General features: G+C 47.0%; 1 protein-coding gene across 1 annotated transcript in view; it reads right to left on the bottom strand.

Moving 5' to 3' along the window:
- FAM83C (family with sequence similarity 83 member C) overlaps positions 1-14,640 on the bottom strand; it is a 59,304-nt gene extending 44,664 nt beyond the window's left edge. Inside the window, exons 1-2 of the mRNA XM_019485554.2 lie at positions 13,736-14,640; positions 7,887-8,054 (exon numbers count right to left, since the gene is read on the bottom strand). Of these exons, the coding sequence (XP_019341099.1) occupies positions 7,887-8,054; positions 13,736-14,278 (711 nt within the window). The 5' untranslated portion in view covers positions 14,279-14,640. The remainder of the gene's footprint in view (positions 1-7,886; positions 8,055-13,735) is intronic.
- Positions 14,641-22,930: the final 8,290 nt, after the last annotated feature.

The raw sequence follows: 22,930 nt of genomic DNA, 5'->3' as shown, positions 1-22,930 counted from the left end.
ATCAGATATGTGGAGTTCCAGCAAGTCTCCACATCCTGTATGATTTTCTGTTGTGGGATGCCCAGCTCTGCCTGTTTCCCCCAGAGCATCTTGCCCCCCTTGATGCTGCGGTGGAAGTAGCCTGCCACCTTTCTGCATTTCAAAAATCAGCTGGCTTGTAGCAGTACTGGTGGTGGCACCATCACCAGCAGGCTTGTCCCCCTCCAAGGCATCTCTCACTATTAGGTGCAGCCTGTGTGCCACACAGCGGATGTCAACAAAGTTGGCATCACGGACAGCCTTCACCATATTGGCCCTGTTATCGGTGACCATGAACCCATGGGTGAGCTTGGCCTGCCCAACGAGTCACCCCTGCACCATGTGGTTCATGGCCCCCATAATTTCCCTTGCCGTGTGGGACTCATCCAGCACCTCGGCTTGCAGTAGAGCCCACCAACGGCCTGACTGATTGCACCAGTGCCCTGTGAGGGAGAGGTAGTTGTGATCACCACCCCAGCTGCTCCAGATGTCAGAGGTGAAGTGCAAGGCTACCTGTGGCCCTGCCTTGCGCAGCTCCTCCCTCAAGTACTCCCTGCATGCCTCATACAGGGAGGGCACCACCGTCCTGCTAAAGGTGGTGTGTGTGGGCACTTTGTAAAATGGGGCCAAAAGTGCTACGAACTGCCTGAACCCTGGCCACTCAACTAGAGAGAAGGGCTGGCTATTCAGAGCAAGCATCTCCCCAATGCTCTGGGTGATCTCACTCACCTTGGGAACGTGCTTCCCTTTCTGTCCACCTTTCCCCCACTGTTCCAGGGTGGCCTATCTCTGTTTTGGGGGCAAGGGGGCTTTGGAGCAAGTGGGGGACTTCCCTTTCAGCACATTCACACTGGTGTCAGGCTGAGCAGGAAGAAGGGCATGGGGGTGCTGCCTACTCAGATGCAGCAGCATCGCCATGGTGGAAAAGTGTCTCACGTCCTTGCCATGGCTCATGTGCCTTCGGCAGAGCTGGCCAATGGCAAACCTGAGATCATCTGGCAGCTCAAAATTATCCCACACTACACCACTCCCCCACTTCTGGGTTGAAGGTGAGGATCCTGCCTTATCTCATGCCTCAGCAGGCTGAGGCTCAACAGCAGGAGGAGCTGCCTCAGCTGAGTCACTTGCCTCCATAATCTCAGTCTCCTCCAAGGTGCTGCTTTCCAGAGGAGACTTGGGTCTACAGGGAAACTTGAGGGGTGTGGAGCACAAACTCTTTTTCCCCTTCAGTCCCCAGAATTGCTTGAGCCAGCGCACTCAGCATCCCTGGTTCCAGCTCCTCCTCTGTCAGTGGGAGGCTCACGCTGAGAGATGAAATTGGGGTGGAGGAGACAGTGATTTCACTGCTGGTACCTACTTCTGGACTGAGTGGAGGTGGTGCAGGTGCAGGGACATCAGGTGCAGACACTGCTTCCACCTCCTCGTTTCCACTGGCAGCACTGATGTCATGGCTGCTTGGGAAGAGACTGCATCTGTGTTTGGGGGGTGGGAGGGGGGACTTGCAGCTCTAGCTCTCCCCCTAACCCCTCTCCCTCCCCTGCCATATGACCTAGCACCTGCCTTTCCAGCATGCTTCATATTGACCTTTCCTGTGCTGCAAAAGGTCTGTGTGTGTGTGTGGGTGAATCCTTTTGTAGTCTGTGTTTTTTTCCCTCTGTTGCGTGCGTGCACTGGCCTCTTCTTTGATTGTTTGCTTCGGTGTTGTTACATAAAAATTGTGTGCTGTCTGTCTGTCTTCTTCTCCTATGAATATCTGATTTTTCTTAGTGTGTGTGTGTGTGTGTGTGAATATCTGATTTTTCTTAGTGTGTGTGTGTGTGTGTGTGTGTGTGGGTGAATCCTTTTGTAGTCTGTGTTTTTTTCCCTCTGTTGCGTGCGTGCACTGGCCTCTTCTTTGATTGTTTGCTTCGGTGTTAAGAGTTACATAAAAATTGTGTGCTGTCTGTCTGTCTTCTTCTCCTATGAATATCTGATTTTTCTTAGTGTGTGTGTGTGTGTGAATATCTGATTTTTCTTAGTGTGTGTGTGTGTGTAAGCAATCTGTGTGCCTCCCTGAATAGTGATGGATCACACTGGCAGGGAAATCACAGCTTTCTTTTTTCAAAGTTTCCACACAAAAAAAAAGAGCAAATATAAATTCAAAGAAATGAACTGAATAGTAATAGTAATAGTAATTGAATAGAATAGCTAAGGTAAGATAAGCTAAATCCTACCCAATCCTTTCTAACAAGAAAAAGGAGCAGGCAAGTCCAACTACTGAGTATAGTAAGCAAAATGAAATGCTTCAGTTCCAGGGTTCCTTTCTCACACAGTTCCTGAAAGGGAACAAGCTAACAAAAGGCACAGCATCCAAACAGAGGCTTTTATGCTGTTTCTAGTCCCACCCCACAGATGCTGTCATTGGGAAGGCAGCCAGAGACAAATCCTTCTCACTGGCCACCTACACATGTCAGTCTTCCCACCCACCCCGCCCGCTCCCTCTCCCTCCCCTCCCATTCTCCCTCCCTCCCCTCTTCCCCTCCCTCTTCTAACTTTCAGTTAAGCTGTCCGAAACATCTGAAGTGCTTCAGATGGTCTGAACTGCTTTGGACAACTTAACTGGGTCCGTGCTTTGATCTGGGCATGCCGCTTTGGACGCCAAAGCATCCGAAGCGGCCCCGGATCCAAAGCATGATCTGAAGCCTCGCACAGCCCTAGTGGTCTCTGTAAGAGGGGTCACTACTCAAAGTCACTCCCTATGCATGTAGTGAATGGTTTGGGCTCTCTGGAGCTTGCATAGCTTGAGGATTACAGCCAATGTTTGTAGTAGGGTTCTTTTTCTCTAGCTTATCCATCTGATCTCTCCTGCCATGACTTGGTGTAAGAAAGAAAAAAGGAGGGAGGCTAGCTATCCTACCTGGCTGTTATCCTTTATTCTAGATAAAATGTTTCTGATTTTTGCTTACAGCTTTTGTCCTCTTTTAATTGACTCATTAAGCTGGGTACTATTGGCTGTGTATGGTCATATTACTCCTTACTTATCATAAATATGGATCTCAGAGAGCTACAGGACTCTGAGCATCTGTTTTCACAAACACTCTTGCCTGCAGTACCCTCACTCATGGTTTGGCGTCTTTTTCTGGTTACAGGCTCAGCATTGGAACAATCAACTGTTTCCTGATCACGTTGGTCGTCTCTTTTGGCTTCTTTTCTTTAGGTAAGTATGGAGACTCCTCTGAGTCTCAAAGGGAGAAAGCACCTTGCTCTCATCCCTTTACCCTCCTGGGGTGCTGTTTCCTGCTCTTCTTTAGTTTAAATGTTTTCCTCCCGGAGTTCCCTCCATGTCACTCTCTTTCTCTCTCTCGCTTTCTCCTCTTCTGGTAGCTGCAGGGCGCAGTTTTTGAGTATTCCCTGTCCCGTGCCCAGCCAACCAGAACTGACAGGAACTAATAAATTGGGGCATCCCTGTTCTCCGTGTGTCCCACTCTCCTGCTCCTGTAAGGTTATCTAGTGAGTACTCATGCTTGGGGAACCCGCCTCAGCACTTTTTACATTCTTCGGGGTTTCTTCTTATTTTCTCCCCCAAGCTGGCAGTGCGATCTTCGCTGCCACAGCCACTCTTTGCTTTATAACATTTTTTATTATATTTACTTGATTCTAAGACAAGGTTTTTTCCCCCAGTTAACATGGGGAAAAAAACGCATTGTCTTAGAATAGTGTATGTGGTCAGTGAAGGGGCAAGTATCTGCTATTGCTCAGGCTGTAGCCCGGAGCGGGCAAGATACGCCTCACAGGCTGGATCTGACCTGTCAGGCAATTCTATCTGGCCCACAGCGGCCCCTCTGAAAGACAATTATCTCCAGCGTGTGGCTTTGCCTCTGCCCTCCATGCAGTAGGTACCACCAGCAGCAGCAACTCTGGCTCTGGTTGCTAGGCAATCAATCCCCACCCCATCCTGGCCTGCCCCACACTGCCCCACCCAAGAGTTGGGAGGAGCTGGCTGCCACCAACTCCAGTAGCATCACAACCTCAACCAAGTGGCAGCTCATTTCAAGGTATACCACCATGCCCTCAAAGTAGAGAAGAGAGAGTGGAGGAAGAAAAAGGAGAGGAATCCCAACCTGCGGCCTACTCTCCCCTGTGGAAAGATCTACAACTTCTGTAGACAGATCTGTGGCTCAAGGATTGGACTATTAAATCACCTCAAGACCCGTCAGTGTGCTGTGGTCAAGACCATCCTCAAATCAATAGACTGTTGATGACTCCTGTTAATTCAATTCAGTATGCCATTGGCTTTTCTGGCAGCAAGAGCACACTGTCTGCTCATTTCCAGTTTCTGGGCTACTGTAATCCTCAGGTCCTTTTCTGAAGTACTGCAGCATAGCCAGTTACTCCCCAGTCTGTATTCATACAATTATTGTATCACTGGTGCAGGACTTTGCACTTGTCCTTGTTGAATTTCACCTGGCTGACTGTGGACCATTTTTCTACTGTATCCAGGTCAACATGGATCCCAGCCCTACCTTCCGAAGTGTCTGAAACTCCACCTACTTCTACCACTCATTTGCTAAATGTGCACTCAACCCCCTCATCCAAATCATTAATGAAGAGGTTAAACAATACTGGACCCAGGACAAACTGCTGAACAACCCCATTGGATACCTCTCAACTAGACATTGAGCCATTGAGGACTACTCATTGAGCACAATATTTAACAAGTTATGTACCCACCTGTTGGAAACACATTTGTAGTAACTGCAGTCTCGTGATATACAAACTAGTCATGCCAGTGCAGATGTCTTTCCTGACATGCTGCTGCAGATTTCTGGCCTATATGGTCCATCATTGTTATCACTCTCCCTCTATTGGTCCAATCTCTGCCACTAAAGAATTCCTGAGCATGGGGAGGGCTGGAAGAATCATGCCCAATACAGCAAGGCTCCCTGATGCCCAAACACTCTGGGAATTTAACTAGGTCACAGTATACAGTCCTGAATTGAACTGTAACTTCAAACTAACTGCTAACTCTGGTTCCTAATAGGCCTGTGCGAATCAGCAAGTATTTGCTTCGGATTTGGATTCAGCTGATTTGGAGGGACAGTGATTCAATTTGGGGATTTGAATCACTGTCCCAATTTGATTCAGCCAAGTCAGATTCAGAGATTCGGCTCTGATTCGGACATTTAGCCATAGACTGTAATGGGGAATCACTAAAATACCTATAACTGTCATTTTTTTGCAGATTTAGATGAAAACAGCAGCGATGGTAGCCCCTTCTGAGGGCATGAAGCCTGCCAAGTTTCAAGGAGTTAGGTGCAGGGGTTTCTGTGAAAGTGCACTTCAAACTGTTGAAAGCAAAACTCGTATCACGTGTGTGCTAAGACAGAGCAGGATGAAAATGGCAGGGATGGTAGCCCCTCATGTGAGCATGAGGCCTGCCAGGTTTTAGGCAAAGTGGTGCAGGGATTTATGTGAAAGTGCACCTCAAGGTTCTGAAAGCAAATAAAAAAAGCAAATAGGTGCGGAGTGAGGGGGGTGGCACTCACTCCGTCTGCACATGGAGCTTGGGGAACCCCAGCAGCAGGAGGTTCACCTTCAGGAACACCAGCTGCTCCACCAAACCAGGATCCAAGGAGGTGCAGTGGGGTGTCGCAACATCCCCAACAGTGCTGAACACCCTCTCACAAGTTGAAATGAATGGATAGGGATAACAATAGGGATTGTAGGCAAGGGTAAGTAGGAAATGATTGGATACAACTTACAAGAAGAGAAACTAGCTACAAAGAGAATAGCTAGCAAGCCAGAGCCTTTCAGACGCTGCTGCTCCAAGAGAGAAACAGCTCACAAAAGGCACAGGCCACTTCAGACACAGCTTTATATGTTGTTTCTACATCCCTCCCCCAGAGCACTGTGATTGGAAGGGAACTCAGAGAAAGATCACAGTCACTGGCCAGCTACAGATCTCAATATCAAAGCAATTTTTCCTCCCTTCTCCACCTTTTCCATATATGGAAGATCACCCTATCCCCCTCCCCCTTCTCAGTTTCTGTTTGCTGTAAGCTGTCCAAATCTCCCTGAATCAATTCGGAGGCTTCTGATTTGATTCAGACCTTTTAATGGGTCTCCCAATTCAATTCAGATTCAGAGATTTGGCTGCTGAATCAGGTCAAATCTCCTCCAAATCAAATTGGCTACCAAAACTTCGCATAGCCCTAGTTCTTAACCATTGGCTTACATGCTACCTGGTTTCCCACAGCTAGACTGTGAAGGAAGGCCAAAGCTTCTGCATCAGGACATAAAGTAAACCCACAACTTCCCTTCCCAGCACAGAATCCAAGAGCCTGGGGGCCATCTAAACAAGATATTAGGTTTAAGTCTGTGATTAAGTTTCTTAAAGTGAATCTGTATGTCTGTATGTTTCCCTGGTGCCACTGGAGTGCTGCTCTCAAGCATGTCCCACCCACCTGTTCCCATTCTGCATGTGCCAGTGAAGCCAGTGAAGTTGGTGCTCTTAAGCATACAGGACACAAAGCTCTAAAGAGCAGTAGCCAGGGGTGCCTTTGGAGCAACTTTGCTGCTTCAGTTTTGGGTCTGACCTGTGCAGAACAGGAACATGTAAATAAAGTATGCTCAAGAACAATGTCCCTGTCAGTACTCGGGTATTACAACAGATATACCCTTAAAAGAGAAGGTACCAGACAGACAGAAGGAAGGAGGAAAGAAGCCCCCATGAAACGCAGAGCAAAGGATGTCTTTAACCTGCCTCTGTTGCCAGTCCCTGGCAAGCCCACCTGATTGATCTTCCAGTAGCATTTCTGTCCCATCTACTGCGGCCTTCTCCCTTCTCTGGTATAAAATGATAGTAGGATCAGAAGAAGATAGGGCATGGAACCGGAAGATGACTCCTGAGTCAATGAGTCCAGTCCACTGCTATCACAGGCAACAACATTATAAAATCCTTTTCATAAACTTATAGCACTCCATCATAAATCTAGTTAGGTTTCATGCTTCCACTACTCTAATGGGAGGCTGTCCTAGAACCTCACTGCTGTCATGATTTGGAACCTACTTATACATTTGCAGCTTATTCATGGCCAACACCATCCTTCTGCCAACACCATCCTTTAGCTTAACTACTGTATTTACTTGATTGCAAGATGAGGTTTTTTTCTCCATTCAGCATAAAGAAAAAGAAATTTCATCTTGTATTTGAGTATGGCTCAGGGCAACTAGCTGCTGCAACTGAGGCTGAGGCGCTGGCTCAGGCCAAGGGAGACCACATGGTATTTGGGTCAGGGAGAGGGACAAGCGCAGGGAAGACTGTACAATGCAGTGGGGAGCTCAGGGGAGATTGCGCAGCAGCAGAGGAACTCTTGTGTCCCAGCTCCAGCCCTGATCTGAGACTGGGGCTGGAGCTGCTGCCACTGCTGCTGTCTGGCCAGGACCAGAGTCACCACATGGCTCCATGCCCCAGGCCAGAGCCAGAGGCAGAGCCAGAGCTGTCACATAGAATAAATAGCAGTGAGGAGAGGGGGTAAGTGGAGTGGGGCCAAGTGGGGAGAAAGGGGCAGCCATCCTGCTGCTGCTTTCCCTACCACAGCAGTTGGCGTGGGGGGGGGGGATGAATTTAAGATGTAAAATACATATTTGTTATAATCTTCTATGTATGGAATCTAATTATTGTGGAGTCATCTTACATTCAAATTCATCTTGGATTTGGGGAAATACAGTAGCTTTGTCTTGAGGACAATAGAATTCTCTGCTTCCCCCTCCCCCAGAGGTGGGCAGAAGGGAGTGGGTGGCTACAGTACCCCTGTGGAGATGGGAGCAGAGGATGCATTATTTAGGTCAATTTATCACAGCAACTAAAGCAATGGTTACAAACTTACTGGGAAATGTTCGCTAGTGAGAGCCATCTTACTGCACATTTCCACAAAATATTTCAAGTATTTTTCATCAAGGAGCAAGTAAACAGGGATGTGTCGTCTGTTGGAAGCTTCTAACAGGTCACATAGTATCTCCATGTCTGTGAAGATATCCATCACAATTGCAATCACCTGGCCAAGAGGAGAAAAAGAGAGGGTTTTAATGAAATAGCACTCCTGAGAACAATGTTAAGTAGGTAAGTTCCCAGCCACCAAAGGAAGGAATTAAAAGCCCAGGGGGCTGGATGCCACAAAACGCACACGCTTCTTGTAGTTATCAATGGAACACCAGGCCAGAGTTTCTAATGCACTTGTTTGTTCACAAAAGAGTGTCAGGAGGCTGAGAGCCTCACACAGAGCTTCAGACTACTGCATACCATGGGCCAGAGTCTAGTCCAACTATTAGGCATCTAAATGAGATTCTATTTCACCCTGTTTAAATCCCTGAAAATTGATCCAGTGACTATTAACTACTGGTGTAACGCAGCTGTGAAAAAAAATGAAAGCAATCCTGGGATATATTAGGTTATGTATATTTAGTCCAAAAAGATTAACTTAAACTGAAGCAAATGTGAAGAATGGTCATGAAGATGGTTAACAGAACAGAGACTTTTTCTTCTGAAAGAAAATTAAAGTTGCTTGGCTTATTAACTTAAACAGACTGGTTATTAGGGCTGTGTGAGGCTTTGGACAGAGCTTCGGATCCAGAGAATCTTCAGATGTTTGGGGTCCGAAGCAGCATGTCCGGATCGAAGCGCTGGGCTCGTTAGGCTTTCCAAAGTGCTTCAGAGCCACCTTGGAGGTCCGGCCATAGGGCATAATGGGGAAACAATAAAATATCTATATATAACCCACATTCTAGGCCTTCATTACCCAAAGAGAGGTTGAAACTGCATTTCCTGCTTTCAGTTTCTGCCATTTGATTTTTGTAATAGCTTGCTTTGCTCTGCAATTCACCTGTGTCTGCAGCTGCATTTTCACAATAAGTGGTTTGTGCGCTCTGGTAAGGCACTCTATGGAAATAGCCCTACAATTTCTAACTTTTTTCAGTTCATTGTGAGAGAACATGAAAGCCAACACCCAACGCATCTGAGAAAGGTAAAAAACAAAACAAAAACCATGATGTAGCAGCAGGAGGGGGAAAAATTCCTTCCAAGCCTCATGGCAACCAGCAAAGCCCAGAAGTATGGGAAACGCCCATAGTAGAGCATAGGCAGGCACAGTTCCTCCTAGATCAGTAGTGCTCAACCTTTTTGCCCAGATGAGCAGTGTCTTGTCCGATTGTGGGCTGGATGGTATTTTCGATCTGGCACCTGGGGCTGTTGCAGCTCCACTATCCAGCCAACCATTCCCAGTGGGGAAAAGGGACTTCACCCAGCCTCCCAGGGCGGGGGAGGGGGGGAAAGGGTAGGACAAGACTTGTCCCCACGTGGGGGGGGAGGGGAGGAAGTATGGACCAACTCCAGCCCAACCCTGCATGGATAAAGGGACTGTGGCCCAGCTTTGTGGGGGGAGATGGGGCATGGCCTAGTCCCGGCACTGCTCTGCAAGAGGAAGGGGGCACAGCCTGGCTCCAACTGGGTGCACAGGGTTTGGGATTTGGGAATTTGGCAGGAGGGAGAGTGGCCATATTAATGGCCACCCCATTTCCCTGCCACCAAATTTCCTGACCTGTGGGGAGTCGTGGGTCAGGTGCAATAGTTCCATGGGCTGCATTTGGCTCACGGGCTGGAGGTTGAGATCCTCTGTTCTAGATCATCACTGTCCAATGCTTGTCCAACCTCTTCCTTGAACACGCCCAATAATGGAGATTTCACAACTCTCCTAGGCAGTCTATTCTACTGCCTTGCTGTTCTAACAGGGAATAAGTTTTTCCTAATGTCCTATCTAAACTTACTTTGCTGCAACTTGAAGCCACTGGCCTTCATCCTGCTCTCTGCAGCAAAAGAGAAAAGGTGTTCTTCCTCGTCTTTATGGCAACCCTTCAGATATTTGAAGGCTGCTATTATGTCCCCTCTTTGGTACCTTTTCTGCAAGCTGAACATGCCTATTTCCTTCAACCTTGCTTTTTCTAACTTGCCTTCCAAGCCCTTTAACATTTTTGTCACTTGCCTCTGGACCCTCCCTAACTTTTCCATGCCCTTTTTATGTCCTTCATGTCCTTCCCCATGTATTTTTAACAATAGAGAACTTTGAATCAGTGCAGAGGGTTGGACCAGATGACTCTTGAGGCTCCATCCCAAACCTATAATTCTATTTTAAAAGGGAAAATCCTTATTTATGCCAGTCATTTAAAGCCCACAAGGTACACTGGGAAGCTGCTGATAAAAGGCTTTGGCATCACTGTTCCAGTTCACTGCCAGCTACTGTGCTACTTTCTCCTTGATCTGCTCATTCACAGAGATCAGTACTTCAAAGTCTGCCAAATGCTCACAGATTCCAGCCACATTTGTGACAAGTAATATTTTTCCTCAGGCTTTATTATTAAAGGTTTTCTCCCCACATAGCTACTCATAGACTGTGATCAAGTCACCCCTTAACTGGTGGTGAGATACCCAAGAGTTAGCAATTGCAGTGCTGAGTTCCCCCTAAATTCCCCTTGTAAATCTAGCCCTCAGCACTGCAGTACACGACTGATGTAGGAGCCTAAGGACCTAGGCACACAAACAAATTACCAGGCAGTAATGCAGACTCTCCAGGGTATTTGCCTATATATACATTCTTCAAGTCAAGGGTACTCCCAAGTTACAGTCCATTGAGCTAGTGTGAGTGAGGCCAGCTTCTGTAGCCAACAGCAACCATGGGAGCATGGGAGCATATAACTTCTGCCACCTCATCTCCCCAGCTTAGTGAGCAAGAACCCATTTACAGTTGGGTCTACTGATGGCGGTAAGAGTCCAGAGTATGGCTTAAACTACATCTCCATATTTGGCAACCTCAACTACACTGCCCAGACTCCCTAGCATACCTATTCTTATCCCTCAGTAAATGAAAGCCAACTGTGGCAACTCAGTGAAAAAAGGGGTAACATTCATGCATCCCTGGGCTGAGGGTCTGCACTGAAAAGCTACCTGATCTAGCCACGTTACCATGGTGCTCCACACTAGCCCGTTTACTCTACAATTCAGGGAATGCCTATTGGATTTGGCCTCTCACAAAAGATGATTGGGCACAAGACTCTTCCTACAAGCCTGTCCTAAATCCTATTTAACCATATTGTCTAGCAGTTCTTAGACACACTGCCTGAATTGGAACAGGGACTCTGGTGGCATGCAACTGTAGGGGCTGCGCATACATGGCAGGGAGCACTGGTGATAAGAGATGGCCCAGCTGGGCTGTACTTCTCACTCCTACATGCAGCGCTGGCCAGAACCATGCACTGCCAGGCACCAGCGCCCCCACTCACTGCTGCACCATGGTAGGAGGGGGAGGGGGTCCCCACCTTCTCTCACATCCCACAAATGCCACACACCCACACACTGACCCTACAACCCCCCACATATACACACCCCCAATATACCCTAAGGCCCCCCACACACACTGCCACACCCCCTCACAATCCCCCCCACACACATACCTCACCACACACCCCCATGCACACATACACACCCCCAACCACAATATATAAGACTAAGAATTTATTTTTGAATTATTATACAATCACCTCTATATACAGTACATACACACAAATTGTGGCATAAATACTTTTTGTAATAAAATTAAAATATGTGACAGGTGTTTGATTTTTACTGTATGTTTTGGGTTTTTTCTGATTCTAAGATGGCAACCCCCCCCTCCACACCCCCCCAAAGGAGTATTTCTGGGGGGCAAGGGAAGGACAACTGGTGGCAAAGGTTAGGGGTTAGGGGCAGGACTTCCAGTTCCAAGATGGCAACCAGTGTGCAGGGTTAAAGACTACCCATATAGCCCTTGAAAGCTCACCAAACCTTGTTAAGCAGCCGCCCAGCTGAAACAATTGCCTGTCCCTGAATTAGCAGGTATATTACTCTGGAGCCTGGCTCCTTACAGTCCATGCCCTGCAGCCTGCAGTCCACCACACTGCAGGCTTCACTCTGCACTCAGTAACAGCAGTTATGGGCCTGTGTTACAAGCCTACATTCTTAAAGGTACTTTCACATTGAAATGGGAGCTAGGCACCTAAATGTTTTTAAAAATTTGGCTCCAAAATGTCTAAGATATTTTTAAAAAATGAGGCTCAGACATCTAATTCAGTTAGGCCTCAGAGCACTGAAAGGAGCAGCAACTAAATACTTTCGAAAATCTGCCAAAATTTTTAGATGACAGAGAGGGAACAGTATGAGCATCTAAAAATTCTCAAACTGTGTGACAGAGCTGGCTCATGACACTTGTTTCTGGGTTTCCAAACACTCAAATGTTCTGAATGTTCTTGAGCATGAGCCTGCTTTTGTTAAGACATGTAATACGGCCCTTGCTCTCAGCTCAGGAAACTAAGAGCCTGGTACAAAGAACTGTTAGTGTAATGTTAGAAACTGGCACACCAGCAAATTATCTTTCCAGACTCTTAATTCAGTAAAAACCAGAACAAAGGAGCCATTTCTACAGGACACCACTCTCCTGCCTATAGGACCTTGTCTACAAACTACTTCACTTCAGAGCACCCTTTAAAATTCTTCCTAAGATGTTTCTCACACAGGCAGAAGTGCCAGCACTTCATCACAAGCACATTCACAGGGACTCAAAGGGCAGAATGATCACCAGCAGATCACCAAAGTGTAGCTTCAGTAACTCTGAGTTGCCCAGCTATTATGCAGGAGTGATTCTATCACCCTTCTGAGGAGGGAGGAGTAAGTAGAAGGGGGAAGTGTCTGCGCAACTCTGGAGGGTGATGCTATTCATAGAATGGGGGGAACTTATGCAGCTAAAGGAGGATAATAGAATCACTCCTACATAATAATTGGGTACCTTAGAGTTGGTCACAAGCACCCTTTGGTCATGTATTATGCAAAACAAAATTCTGCCCACAGTCGTTAAGACAAAGGGAATGTTTGTGGTAAGGTAATCTGTCCTGAAGAGCACAACTAGACAATCTTAAGTAATAAAAGCAAGGCTTTCTATCCTATGGAGATTCAACAGTATAACCTCTGGGCCTTAAGAGTCCTTGGGGTAAAATAAGAGGTAACCTCACAGATTAATGCCAAGGGGGTAAATAACTCAATGCCTTGTGCTTCCTGTCCATATACAGGACAGGCCCTGACCCTATTAACTCCCTGCCCATTAGCTGGAGAAGCCCTGATCCCACATTCCTCTGGTCCATAAGCTGAATAGTTTTGATTCCACATATTGCTACCCATGGGCTGGGTAGCCCTGACTCCCACTCCCTCCCTACTCCACTTATGAACTGAATAAGCCCTGATCACATATGCCCCCACCCATGGGCTGGACAACCCCTGAAAAAGCATGGCCCCTGCCCATGGGGTAGATGAGCCCTGAAGCAGCAAGCCCTCTGCCAAACAGAAATCATGTTCTCTGGTGTTCTGCATTATACACATTAAATAAAGATGGACCTTGACAAAGAGGGCTCGAAATTTGTGTTCAGATTGCAAAACCACAAATGGAGATCAATAAAATGCAGGATGCATAAGAGCACAGCAAGGATATAGGGGTGTCAACTTCACAGCAATCACAGCACCCCAGCTGCATAGACAATAATAAGATTGTGACCTGTGGAGATAGTAACAATAGCTCTGATAGCTCACAGACTGTATCCTGCCTTCTCTGGCTGCCTTCTTCCCTTGTAGGACCCTTTAAAATCTGATGAGTTCTGTACATACCGTTTTTGCCCTGCTTAACAGGGACCGGAGTAAATCCTTGATGCTGTAAGCCTTGTTCCTCTGGAAGTACACACTGGCTTGAGTTTCGTTTGACCTTGTAGTGAATGACAGCATTGGCCAGCCCAGCTCAAGCTCTGGCGGGTGCACATCAGACATGAGTGGGAAGTAGGTGCCAGAAGTTAGTTCAGAAAAGAGGGAGGCCAAGTCACTGGTGTCCCCCTCTTTGGACCCTACTTCAGAACTTTTGCTTGCATTTGCTTCTGGGATGCTTTGGCATTTATATTGGCTTATGTACTCCATGTCTAGGGTGGAGAGAAATGGTAGCTCCCGTTCCTCAGCAATGGCTTGTAGATAGCCAGTCTTTCCCTCCTCCAAAAAAGCATCTGTAGCAAGTCTGGCAGTCTCACTGTGCTGCAGCACTGTGTTGCTACTGGGTTCCCTCCACCATGGCTTCTTCAGCTCCTCCAGCCTCCTCTTCAGTGGCCCAGATGATCCCATCCTCTGGAAGCAAGATCCTGCCTCTGCAGCTGGATAACTGAACATGACTAAAGCTCCTGGTACTGAGTCAAGCTGCTTGTTGGTCTCCCTCTGATTTGCTGGCTGGTGATGGCTTTCCTCAGTTCTTTCCCAAATGATTCCTGTAGGTTGTCAGATTTGGGGCACAAACTGCCTTCCCTGAATCAGAATTAGTTGTCTTTAACTGCTTCACGCTCCAGGAGAAGAGCTGGTCTTCTGCAGTCCTGGCTCTCAGGTCTGTTAAATGAAACAAACTGTGATTCTTAGCATCTGCTTGTCCTTTCCATGCAGAGATATGAATGATAGACTGTGAGTTCTCCTGTGCAGTAGCTGATTCACACTTCCTGCTGATCTGATGCCCAGGTCAGGCCTCCACCCTCACCCCTCTGCCAAGTAGGTGGAACCTGTTGGATCAGTTTCTGTGGTCAAAGTGAAAATATAGATGTTGAAACTTGTTCCAAGCCAAACATACTTCTCAGCGATAATTATAATCAGTTGCAATCATCCCAAGCAGTGAAAGACACAGCTAATTTGAAAACATGGGGAAAAGCTGCTGTTCATTCTTGTCATAGTGTCTACCTTAGGCACCACCGGATTTCTGGAACAGCATATACATGTGGGCCAGAGATTCTAGGTGGAATAGATTAGAATCTGATTTCAAATCACTGTAGGTCTGTCATGAATTTACTGCTCCAAAAGGGCATCTACATGGACTTAGGTGTGAGTCTGTTCCACATGTTCGTATCTTGGAAATCTATGACTGCCTCTACTTTTGTAACACATGCTTATCTGACCACTATGACTGAATCACAAAAAAGCAGCTGAGAAGCAAAACCCACCTGTTGAATTAACTGTTTTTCACCCCTGTGGGTGTCTGGGACTGGTGCCCCACTTCCCATCCCTACTTCTGCTACTGATAGGTGGAACAGAATCGGACCTCAGCTTATATCCCTCAAACTTGTGGGTAGCAGAATCTAAGAGGTCTGAGAATGTACATTTGTTATGCAGGAGTTGAATAATACTGTCTATATTGTGAGTATCCTCAGGATTTGGCAAGCAATAGTGTAACTGAAAGCATGGTGACTAGGGCCATAACCCTGGGCACTGCCATTGTGAGAGGGTGCAAAAGCAGTCACTGCCACAATAGTGGCCGACTGTGCCACTGAAATCAGCATGGCAGAGCCAATGCTGCCAGGTATGCTGGTGACTACTCCAGGTGCAGACCTGCCTTGCTATGCCTCTGTTCGCAAATACAATTGTGATGCCTTGATTGTAGTTGGAAAAGGCTCTTTTATATGTCACAGCCACTCTGCTACCTAACAGAATGTGTCACTGCTACATGAACACCACTTTGCTCCTGAAGAAAAGTTGTGTGTGATACAGCTGGTTCTCAGTAGTTAGGAGTACCTATGACTACTTTTGCTGCATGCATACACTGCCAAAAAGGAAAGTAAATAGCTCAGATTTGTACTGCATATGGGGAGTGATAGCAGAAGCCCTATGTATGCATATGTATATTGTATTATAGTACTACTGGTCACTTTTGGCATTGATTATATTTAAATATTTACATTTACCAATCTCAAAGCACTTTCTAGTGGTGAGAAAAGTGTTGTTACAGGTGGGGTTAAGCTATACTGAGACTGCTCAGTTTATCTTCTGGCCTTCACTGAGAATATTTGTTAGAGGGTGTTTCTGTCCAAAAGAAATGCAAATGCTAAGCTGCATAGGATTCTGAATTCTCTGGATGGATGGCTTTGGTGGGTATTACTTGGGTATTGTACTTGGGAAGATAAAGTACAGACAGTTCAGGCCTTGTTCAGTACCATTCAGACAGTTCTGAATAGCCATGCTTTACTACAAATAGATGTTTCTGTGTGAGTCACAAGGCTGGATCATACCAAAGACAGTAAGCAGGTATTCAGATTTGGCAGTGCTGGGTATTATAAACCACCTCCCAGCTCTTGCCATAGCAAAGTACTTTACTTTTAAGGAAATATTGTTGCTTTGGGAGTGGTGGGTGGAACCTGTTATGTAGCTATTGCTCAAAAGCTGTGGCTGGATGTCAGTAGCATTTAGTGTACATGAAGCCTGCCAAGCTGGTCTGAAAATATCAAAGAGACTGTGCTGAGAAAAGTTTCCAAGCATCAGGTAATCTCCAGTGTGTCACTCTTGGTACAGCACTGTTGTGTTGGCTGACTGACATCCGGCCATGGTTTCTGAGCAATGTAAAATACTTTGCTGTGGCAAAAACTAAGAAGCACATAGTAATAACACTGCAGAACCTCACCTTTAGCAACTCCTCACAGTCAAGAATGATTGTCTTCCATGATTGTCTTATCTGTGGGTCCAAAGATGTCTGATGAGGTCTATCAGGGATTGACAGACTCTGCGGCAATCCAGGCATGTGTTTCCGTATGGGATGGGTGGCTCCAGATTCTTGATTTGATCTGCAACATGCTATTTCTGCCACTCCTGCTTTTCTACCTCCTGTTGTCATCATAAGGTTTCAAAATATGGAGATCCTTGCAGCAGACTCTTTTTTCATTTGGGGCAGTCCTGGGTGATAGTCTCTCATGAGTTGATGTTGCATTTTTTAAAGTTGGTTTTGAGGATGTCCTTGATGCACTTTCTCTGCCCTCCTCTTGAGCTGAGCCTTGACCAAGGTGGGAGAATGAAAACTTGCTTCAGGATCTGGATTCAGACATCTGGATGACATGGCCAGCCAGCAAAGTTGATGTTGGATGATCATTGCTTTGCTGCTTGTGGTGTTTGCTTGCGAAAGAATGCTAATGTAGGCAGTGTTGGTGGTACTTCTTTAACAACTTGAGGTGTTACCTGTACATTTTCTACCTCTTAGCTCTGTACAGTAAGGTGGGGATCATGACTGCTTGATAAGCCAGGAACTTGATTTAAGATCTGATGTTGTGATCTTTGAACACCCATTTCCAGAGGCATCCAAAGGCTGCACTTGCACATTTGAGGCAATGTTGGATTTCTTTGTCGACGTCAGCCTTCTGTGACAGACAGCTTTCAACATATGGGAAATACTCAGACTCCAGAGTCTCACCATGAATTTGAATGACTGGAGATGGGGACTGCTCATTAAGAGCTTGTTGATGGAGGACTATGAATCTATGACTTCAGTCTTCTGACTGTTGAGAGTCAGTTCCGTTTTCTTGTATACCTCAGTAAACATGGTGATGATTGCCTGAAGGTCTGCTTCTGAGTGAGCACACACTACAGCATCATCAGCATAACAGCTCAATGATTGAGGTTGGGGTGGTCTTGGTTTTGGCTTGGAATCAGCTGAAAGTAAACAGCTTACCATCCGTTCACTAGTCTAGTTCCACTCCGGCTAGAAGCTTGTTGGTGGTCAGATGTAGTGTAAGTAATAGAGTGTTTAAGCAATGATACAGCCTTGCTTAAATTCCATCTTAATCTCAAAGGGATCTGTGACAGATCCATTACTGAAAACTACTGCTCACATATCATTATAGAGCAGGCAACGAATGGTGATGAATTTCAGTGGGCATCCATACTTCAGAAAGATCCTACACAATGCTTCTCAGCTGACAGAGTCGAAGGCTTTTGTAAGGTTAAAGAAGGCTGTGTAGAGAGGTTTATGTTGTTCCTGGCATTTTTCCTGCAGCTAGAGGCACTGCTGTGCCTCTTGATGCCCTAACCGGCGTTTCTCAACCCATGTGTGACAGCTGAAAATTACGTCTGTGTGATAAAGGTGCTTGCTGAAGGCTCTGCGAAGATTAAACCAAGTGTTTTTCTGTCATTTGTTCAGATATTAAGCTATACGTTGTTGCTAAGAGCCTAATTAAAGTTTAAGGTGTAGTAAGGTCTTGTATAAAGTAAAGCCTAGTAAATTTAGCAAAATTTAGTAGTAAGGCCCTGTGGTATAGTTAAAAATAACCTTATCAAAAGAATGCAAGGCTTGTACTGCTATTGATCAGTCTAAGGACAGTTGAAGTAAAAAGCATCTAAATGGCTGTAACTTATCAGCACAGCTCAGAAATTATAAATTGGCTGGCACATCCAGAAATCATTTAGAAGGAAGATGTAGCTCTGTGAAAGAAGTACTGATTTAAGATTAGCTGCTGGCTTCAATCAGTGGGCCCACGGACCTTGAGGAGCCCAAGGAGTAAATACCAGGGTCCTTCCCAGTACCGCTCGGACAGCGCTGATTGGGGACACCCGACTTCGCTGAGCTTTCTGGAAAAGAAACTTGTTGTACATCGGCAGTCCCCTCTGATGCCTGATAAGTTGCCGACGCAAATTATTATAGTCTGTCTGTTGTTTTGTTATCTGTGCGTAGTCATGTTTTTATTAAGTCAATAAACCTTTCTTACCTTTCCACCCCCGACCATACTCTGAATCCCGAACCCTCCGCAGGCAGCTAGGACACCATGGATCACAACCCAAAAGTGGATTGCAAGAATATGTGACAGGGTCACAAACAAACTTTAAAAATGGGTCAAACTTAAAAAAAAAAAAAAATCTCCTTTAAAAGAGAAAAATGTGGGAAACCATGGGTTTTCCCTTGCAGACTGGTAGAGTTTCAGCCTGCCAGGGGCTGCTTGGGGGTCCTCCATGTGGCAGAATACCATTTCTGTCTCTCCCCAAACTCTGCTGACAATTTGGTTACCATGGTCACTGCAGAGAGCAGACACCTCTGACCCCATGGGCTTCAGGTAAACCTGAGTTGTAACCTGAGCTGGATACATTCCAGTCCAGCCCGCCCCGTGCAGATCTGGGGGCACATGCCCACTCCCATGCCCTCCTGGACCGGCAGTGCGTGGCAGTGTGCAGTGGCAGGAGCCCCCCTCCCGAGTCCTGCAGCCCCTGCACTGGTTGGGCAGCTTGCCCCAGGCCCAGCCCCAGCCCCAATCTCTTCCTTGCTATGGGGGCATTGATCTTCCCCCTCATGCATCTTACTTCCCCCTTCCGCCCACCACAATAGACTTACCAGCTGGAGGCAGCTGTGTCCAGCGTGGTCGAGGACTGCTGCCTGTTTAGTCTATGGCCGAATCTCTGAATTAACACCAAATCTCTCCGAATTGATTTGGAGGCTTCTGGTTTGATTTGGAGCTTTTAATGGGTTTCCCGATTCAATTCAGATTTGGAGATTAGGCCACTGAATCTGGCCAAATCAAATCGGCTACCAAAGCTTCACGCAGCCCTACCATCCTGAGCCATCTCCTTCCTCTTGGCTAAAGAGCTCCTCCTGGAAACTCAGAATCTCACCACCTGCCTCCCACCAGTAGGCTGATCCAGCCTTGTGGTTCCCATATAAAAGTATACAGTTATAGGGAAGCAAATCCTCAGAAAAACTCCATCCAAGCTCTGCTACTGTCCAGTGATGCACTGGAGGTGCCGGGGTAGATTCAGGGGGTGGAGGGGAGAAGCTCTGGTGCACTTGCACCCCTCCCCCCATTTATTTTCCTGCTCTACCCCTACGTGGAAGCTGCAGCAGTAGGGGTTGGTCTGGCAACAGGTGCTAAGGTGCATGGTTGACAGCCAACAGGTTGCAAGTTTGAGGGTATAGCAGAAGCACTCACATTATGGCCCTGGCAGATTCTAATGAACCCATGAATTCTGCTAAATACCTTGTCACAAGGGCATGAAAAAGGAAGGAAGTGGCAGAAGCATTTCTAGTCAGGCAGTGCTGAGGGAGTCAATTGACCTTATGGCTCATTATAATCTATGCAATTCCTTCTAAACTCTTCATTCTACAGGTGTGGACCTTCTCTTCTTTTAAATGGTCTTGATGTTCCACCCATCAAGTTAGCCTTTATTCTGTAACGCTGCTGTCCGTTAGCTGCTCCTGGTAACAAAACTCCTATTTCACTGTCCTGCAGATTGTTTTTAACCTCTTCCAATGGAGAAAAAGGTGTGTTGTGTTATATGTGATGATGCACCTCACCTCTGCACCCCTCCCTTTTCAAAATCCTAGATCCTCACATAGGAGATGCAAAGTACCAGCATCCATTAAACTACTCTTGCATAAAGACATAAAAATGAATTCAGGTACTCATGGGCAGCACCACAATTTTAAAAAGGAGGGTGCAGGAGCAGGGACTGAAACTTCAGGTTTGGCTGCACCCCCTGCTCCCAGGGCTCCCCTTGCTCCCTGCCACCACCTCCCAGGCAGATCATGCCACAGCAGCAGCAGGTGGGGACTTTTTTTTAAGTCCCTGAATCAAGTAAGAATATGCCCCTTCTCCATTCTTGGCAACCCCTCCCTCCCCATCTGTGCTGACAGCATGTCTCTTTTCCCCCATTCACCCTATCTCCTTACTTCTCCGAGCACAGGATGGGGTTGGAGAGATCTGCCTGCCACTGTCATTGCTTTCTAGATGCTCCTGCCCTGCTCCATCTGGGGCTTCAGGGAATGGCTGTGCAGAATGCTGTTCCCTTTCCCTGCCCCTGCTCTTGGGCTGCCACAGCTATCACTGTCCTTGATTGAGCCCTGCTCCATTCAGCCCAGCTAGAGTAGGGCAACAGCATCTCTAGAGCCTCCCTTTAATTCTAGGGCAACCAGAGATAGCAGCAGTGGAGGGAGGAACAGCAGAGGAAGGGACTCAGTGCACATAAGGCAAGAAAAGGGTCCCAGAAGCACGGGGTGGGTGGGAATTTTTTTATCTGCTGCTGGGACTTAAAGTCCGTGGCTACTGCTCCTTTGATGGGAAAGGAATCACTAGGCATGTCTACATGTGCATTTACTGTGCATTAAAGTTACTGTGCAGTAACTTACTGTACAGTAAGCAGGAACAGGGTCAGAATTTACATGTGCAGTTGACCTGGGACTAGATTTAGTCCTAGGTCAGAGCAGCCTGCTATGTGCCCCTGTGGCCACTGGAAGGAGCTCCCGCTCCCAGTCACATGGCTGCCAGCACTTGGCAGCCATGCTGAGGTCAGAGGTAGCTGCCAGCACTTGGTGGCCATATTAAAAGCACACCCCTGCCCTCTGATCCCTGCCTAGCCTAGGGTTATCATATTTCCAATTTCAAAAAAGAGGACACCTGTGGGGGAGAGGGAAGGGGTATAGGATTGGGGGGGGGGCAGTGATAAGTCCCCTACTTCCCCAGCCATGCCAATGCCCCTCACTCCTGACCCACCGCCCTTTTCCCACCCCCCAGCCCTGCTGGTGCTCCTCATTCCTGACCCACAGCTCCTTGCTCCCCCTGGTGCCCCTCACTCCTGACCCACAGCCCCCTGTCCCCCCAGCCCTGCTGGTGCCCCTCATTTCCAACCTGAAGCCCCTTTCCCACCCCTCAGCCCATCTGGTGCTCCTCACACCCAACCCTCAGCTCCCCCCTGGTGCCCCTCATTCCGGACTTGCAGCCCCTACCCCACCAGCCCTCCTGGTGCCCCACACTCCTGAACCACAGCCCCCTGCTTTCTCCCAGCACTGCCAGTGCCCTTTACTCCTGAGGTGCAGTCCCCTGCCCTGCCCAGCCATACTGGTGCCCCTCACTCCTGACCCACAGCCCACTGCCTTCCAGTGCTACTGGTGCCCTGCATTTCTGACCTGCAGCCCTTGCTCCCTCCCAGCCCAGCTGCCCAAACAGCTTGCTTGAACATACATGCATTCCAGCAGCTGCCGGGCCTGCACAGAGAGCACATGATCTCCTGACAGCAAATCAGCTTCCCCACTGTCCCCAGCCCCCAGCAAAAGCAGAGTGTAAAGGAGAGAAGACGACAATCCCGATACTGCCTAGGAGCAGGCAGGAGCTGGCAAAGGAAAAGAGATCTTACTGGGAGCCGTGCTTTCAGAGTTACTGCTCCATAAAGTTAGGACAGCCCCAGAGAGGGGCAGAGACAGGGAGAGACCCAGATAAAAGAGAAGAGAGTGATGTGGCCCAGAATGGGGAAGCGGATAAGAATTGTGATGGCTTTAGTGACAGAGAGTCAAACAGCAGCTGGATGATAAACACAGTTTCAACAAGCAGAGTTTGACTCTGTTTTGAAGACTTGTCAATATAAGAAAGGTATTAAAAAAAAACAAACAAATGGAGAAACACAGAAAAACCACGGGAGTCTGGCAGATACAAGTAAAATCTCTCTTTTAAGTTTTATATTAAGGAAAAAAAAATCAAATAACTAAAAGTAAAAGTGAATATATTGAACCTACCGATTAAAAAAGGATGTTTGAGGTCCTGAGGCCGATAGCCAGGAACAACGTCAGAAAGATTTTCATTCCTAGATAGGTGTCTCCCTATGAGAAGAGTGTACAAAGTTACAGCATCTTATTAGTGTTTCTTCTTGTTTAGTTGTTGATCCCGATTTCTTTCTATATGGGACATAGTTTCTCTGGACTCCGGTAAATATGATCTGGAAAGAAGTGGAAAAGAAAATTCTGAACCACTTAAGATGTAATAATTTATGTTGTGTAATTAAAATTAATAAAAGACAATTAACAGAGAAAATAATTGATCCCTGAGTTTTTATAATAAGCATGGTAGTATTTGCATAGCCTTAGAACAGGGGTGGGCAAAATATGACCTGCATGCCAGATCCAGCCCACGAGGCCATTCTATCCAGCCTGTGGGGCCCCTAAAAAATTTAGAAAATTAATATTGATCAGCCCTTGGTTCCTGTCAAAAATGACAGGAACCAGGGGCAGTAGGACCCAGGGGAATCCTGGTGGGCTTCCTCAACAGCAGG

This window comes from Alligator mississippiensis, chromosome 9, assembly GCF_030867095.1.
Source record: "Alligator mississippiensis isolate rAllMis1 chromosome 9, rAllMis1, whole genome shotgun sequence".
Classification (NCBI taxonomy): Eukaryota; Metazoa; Chordata; order Crocodylia; family Alligatoridae; genus Alligator; species Alligator mississippiensis.
This window is presented reverse-complemented; position numbering and strand designations above follow the sequence as displayed.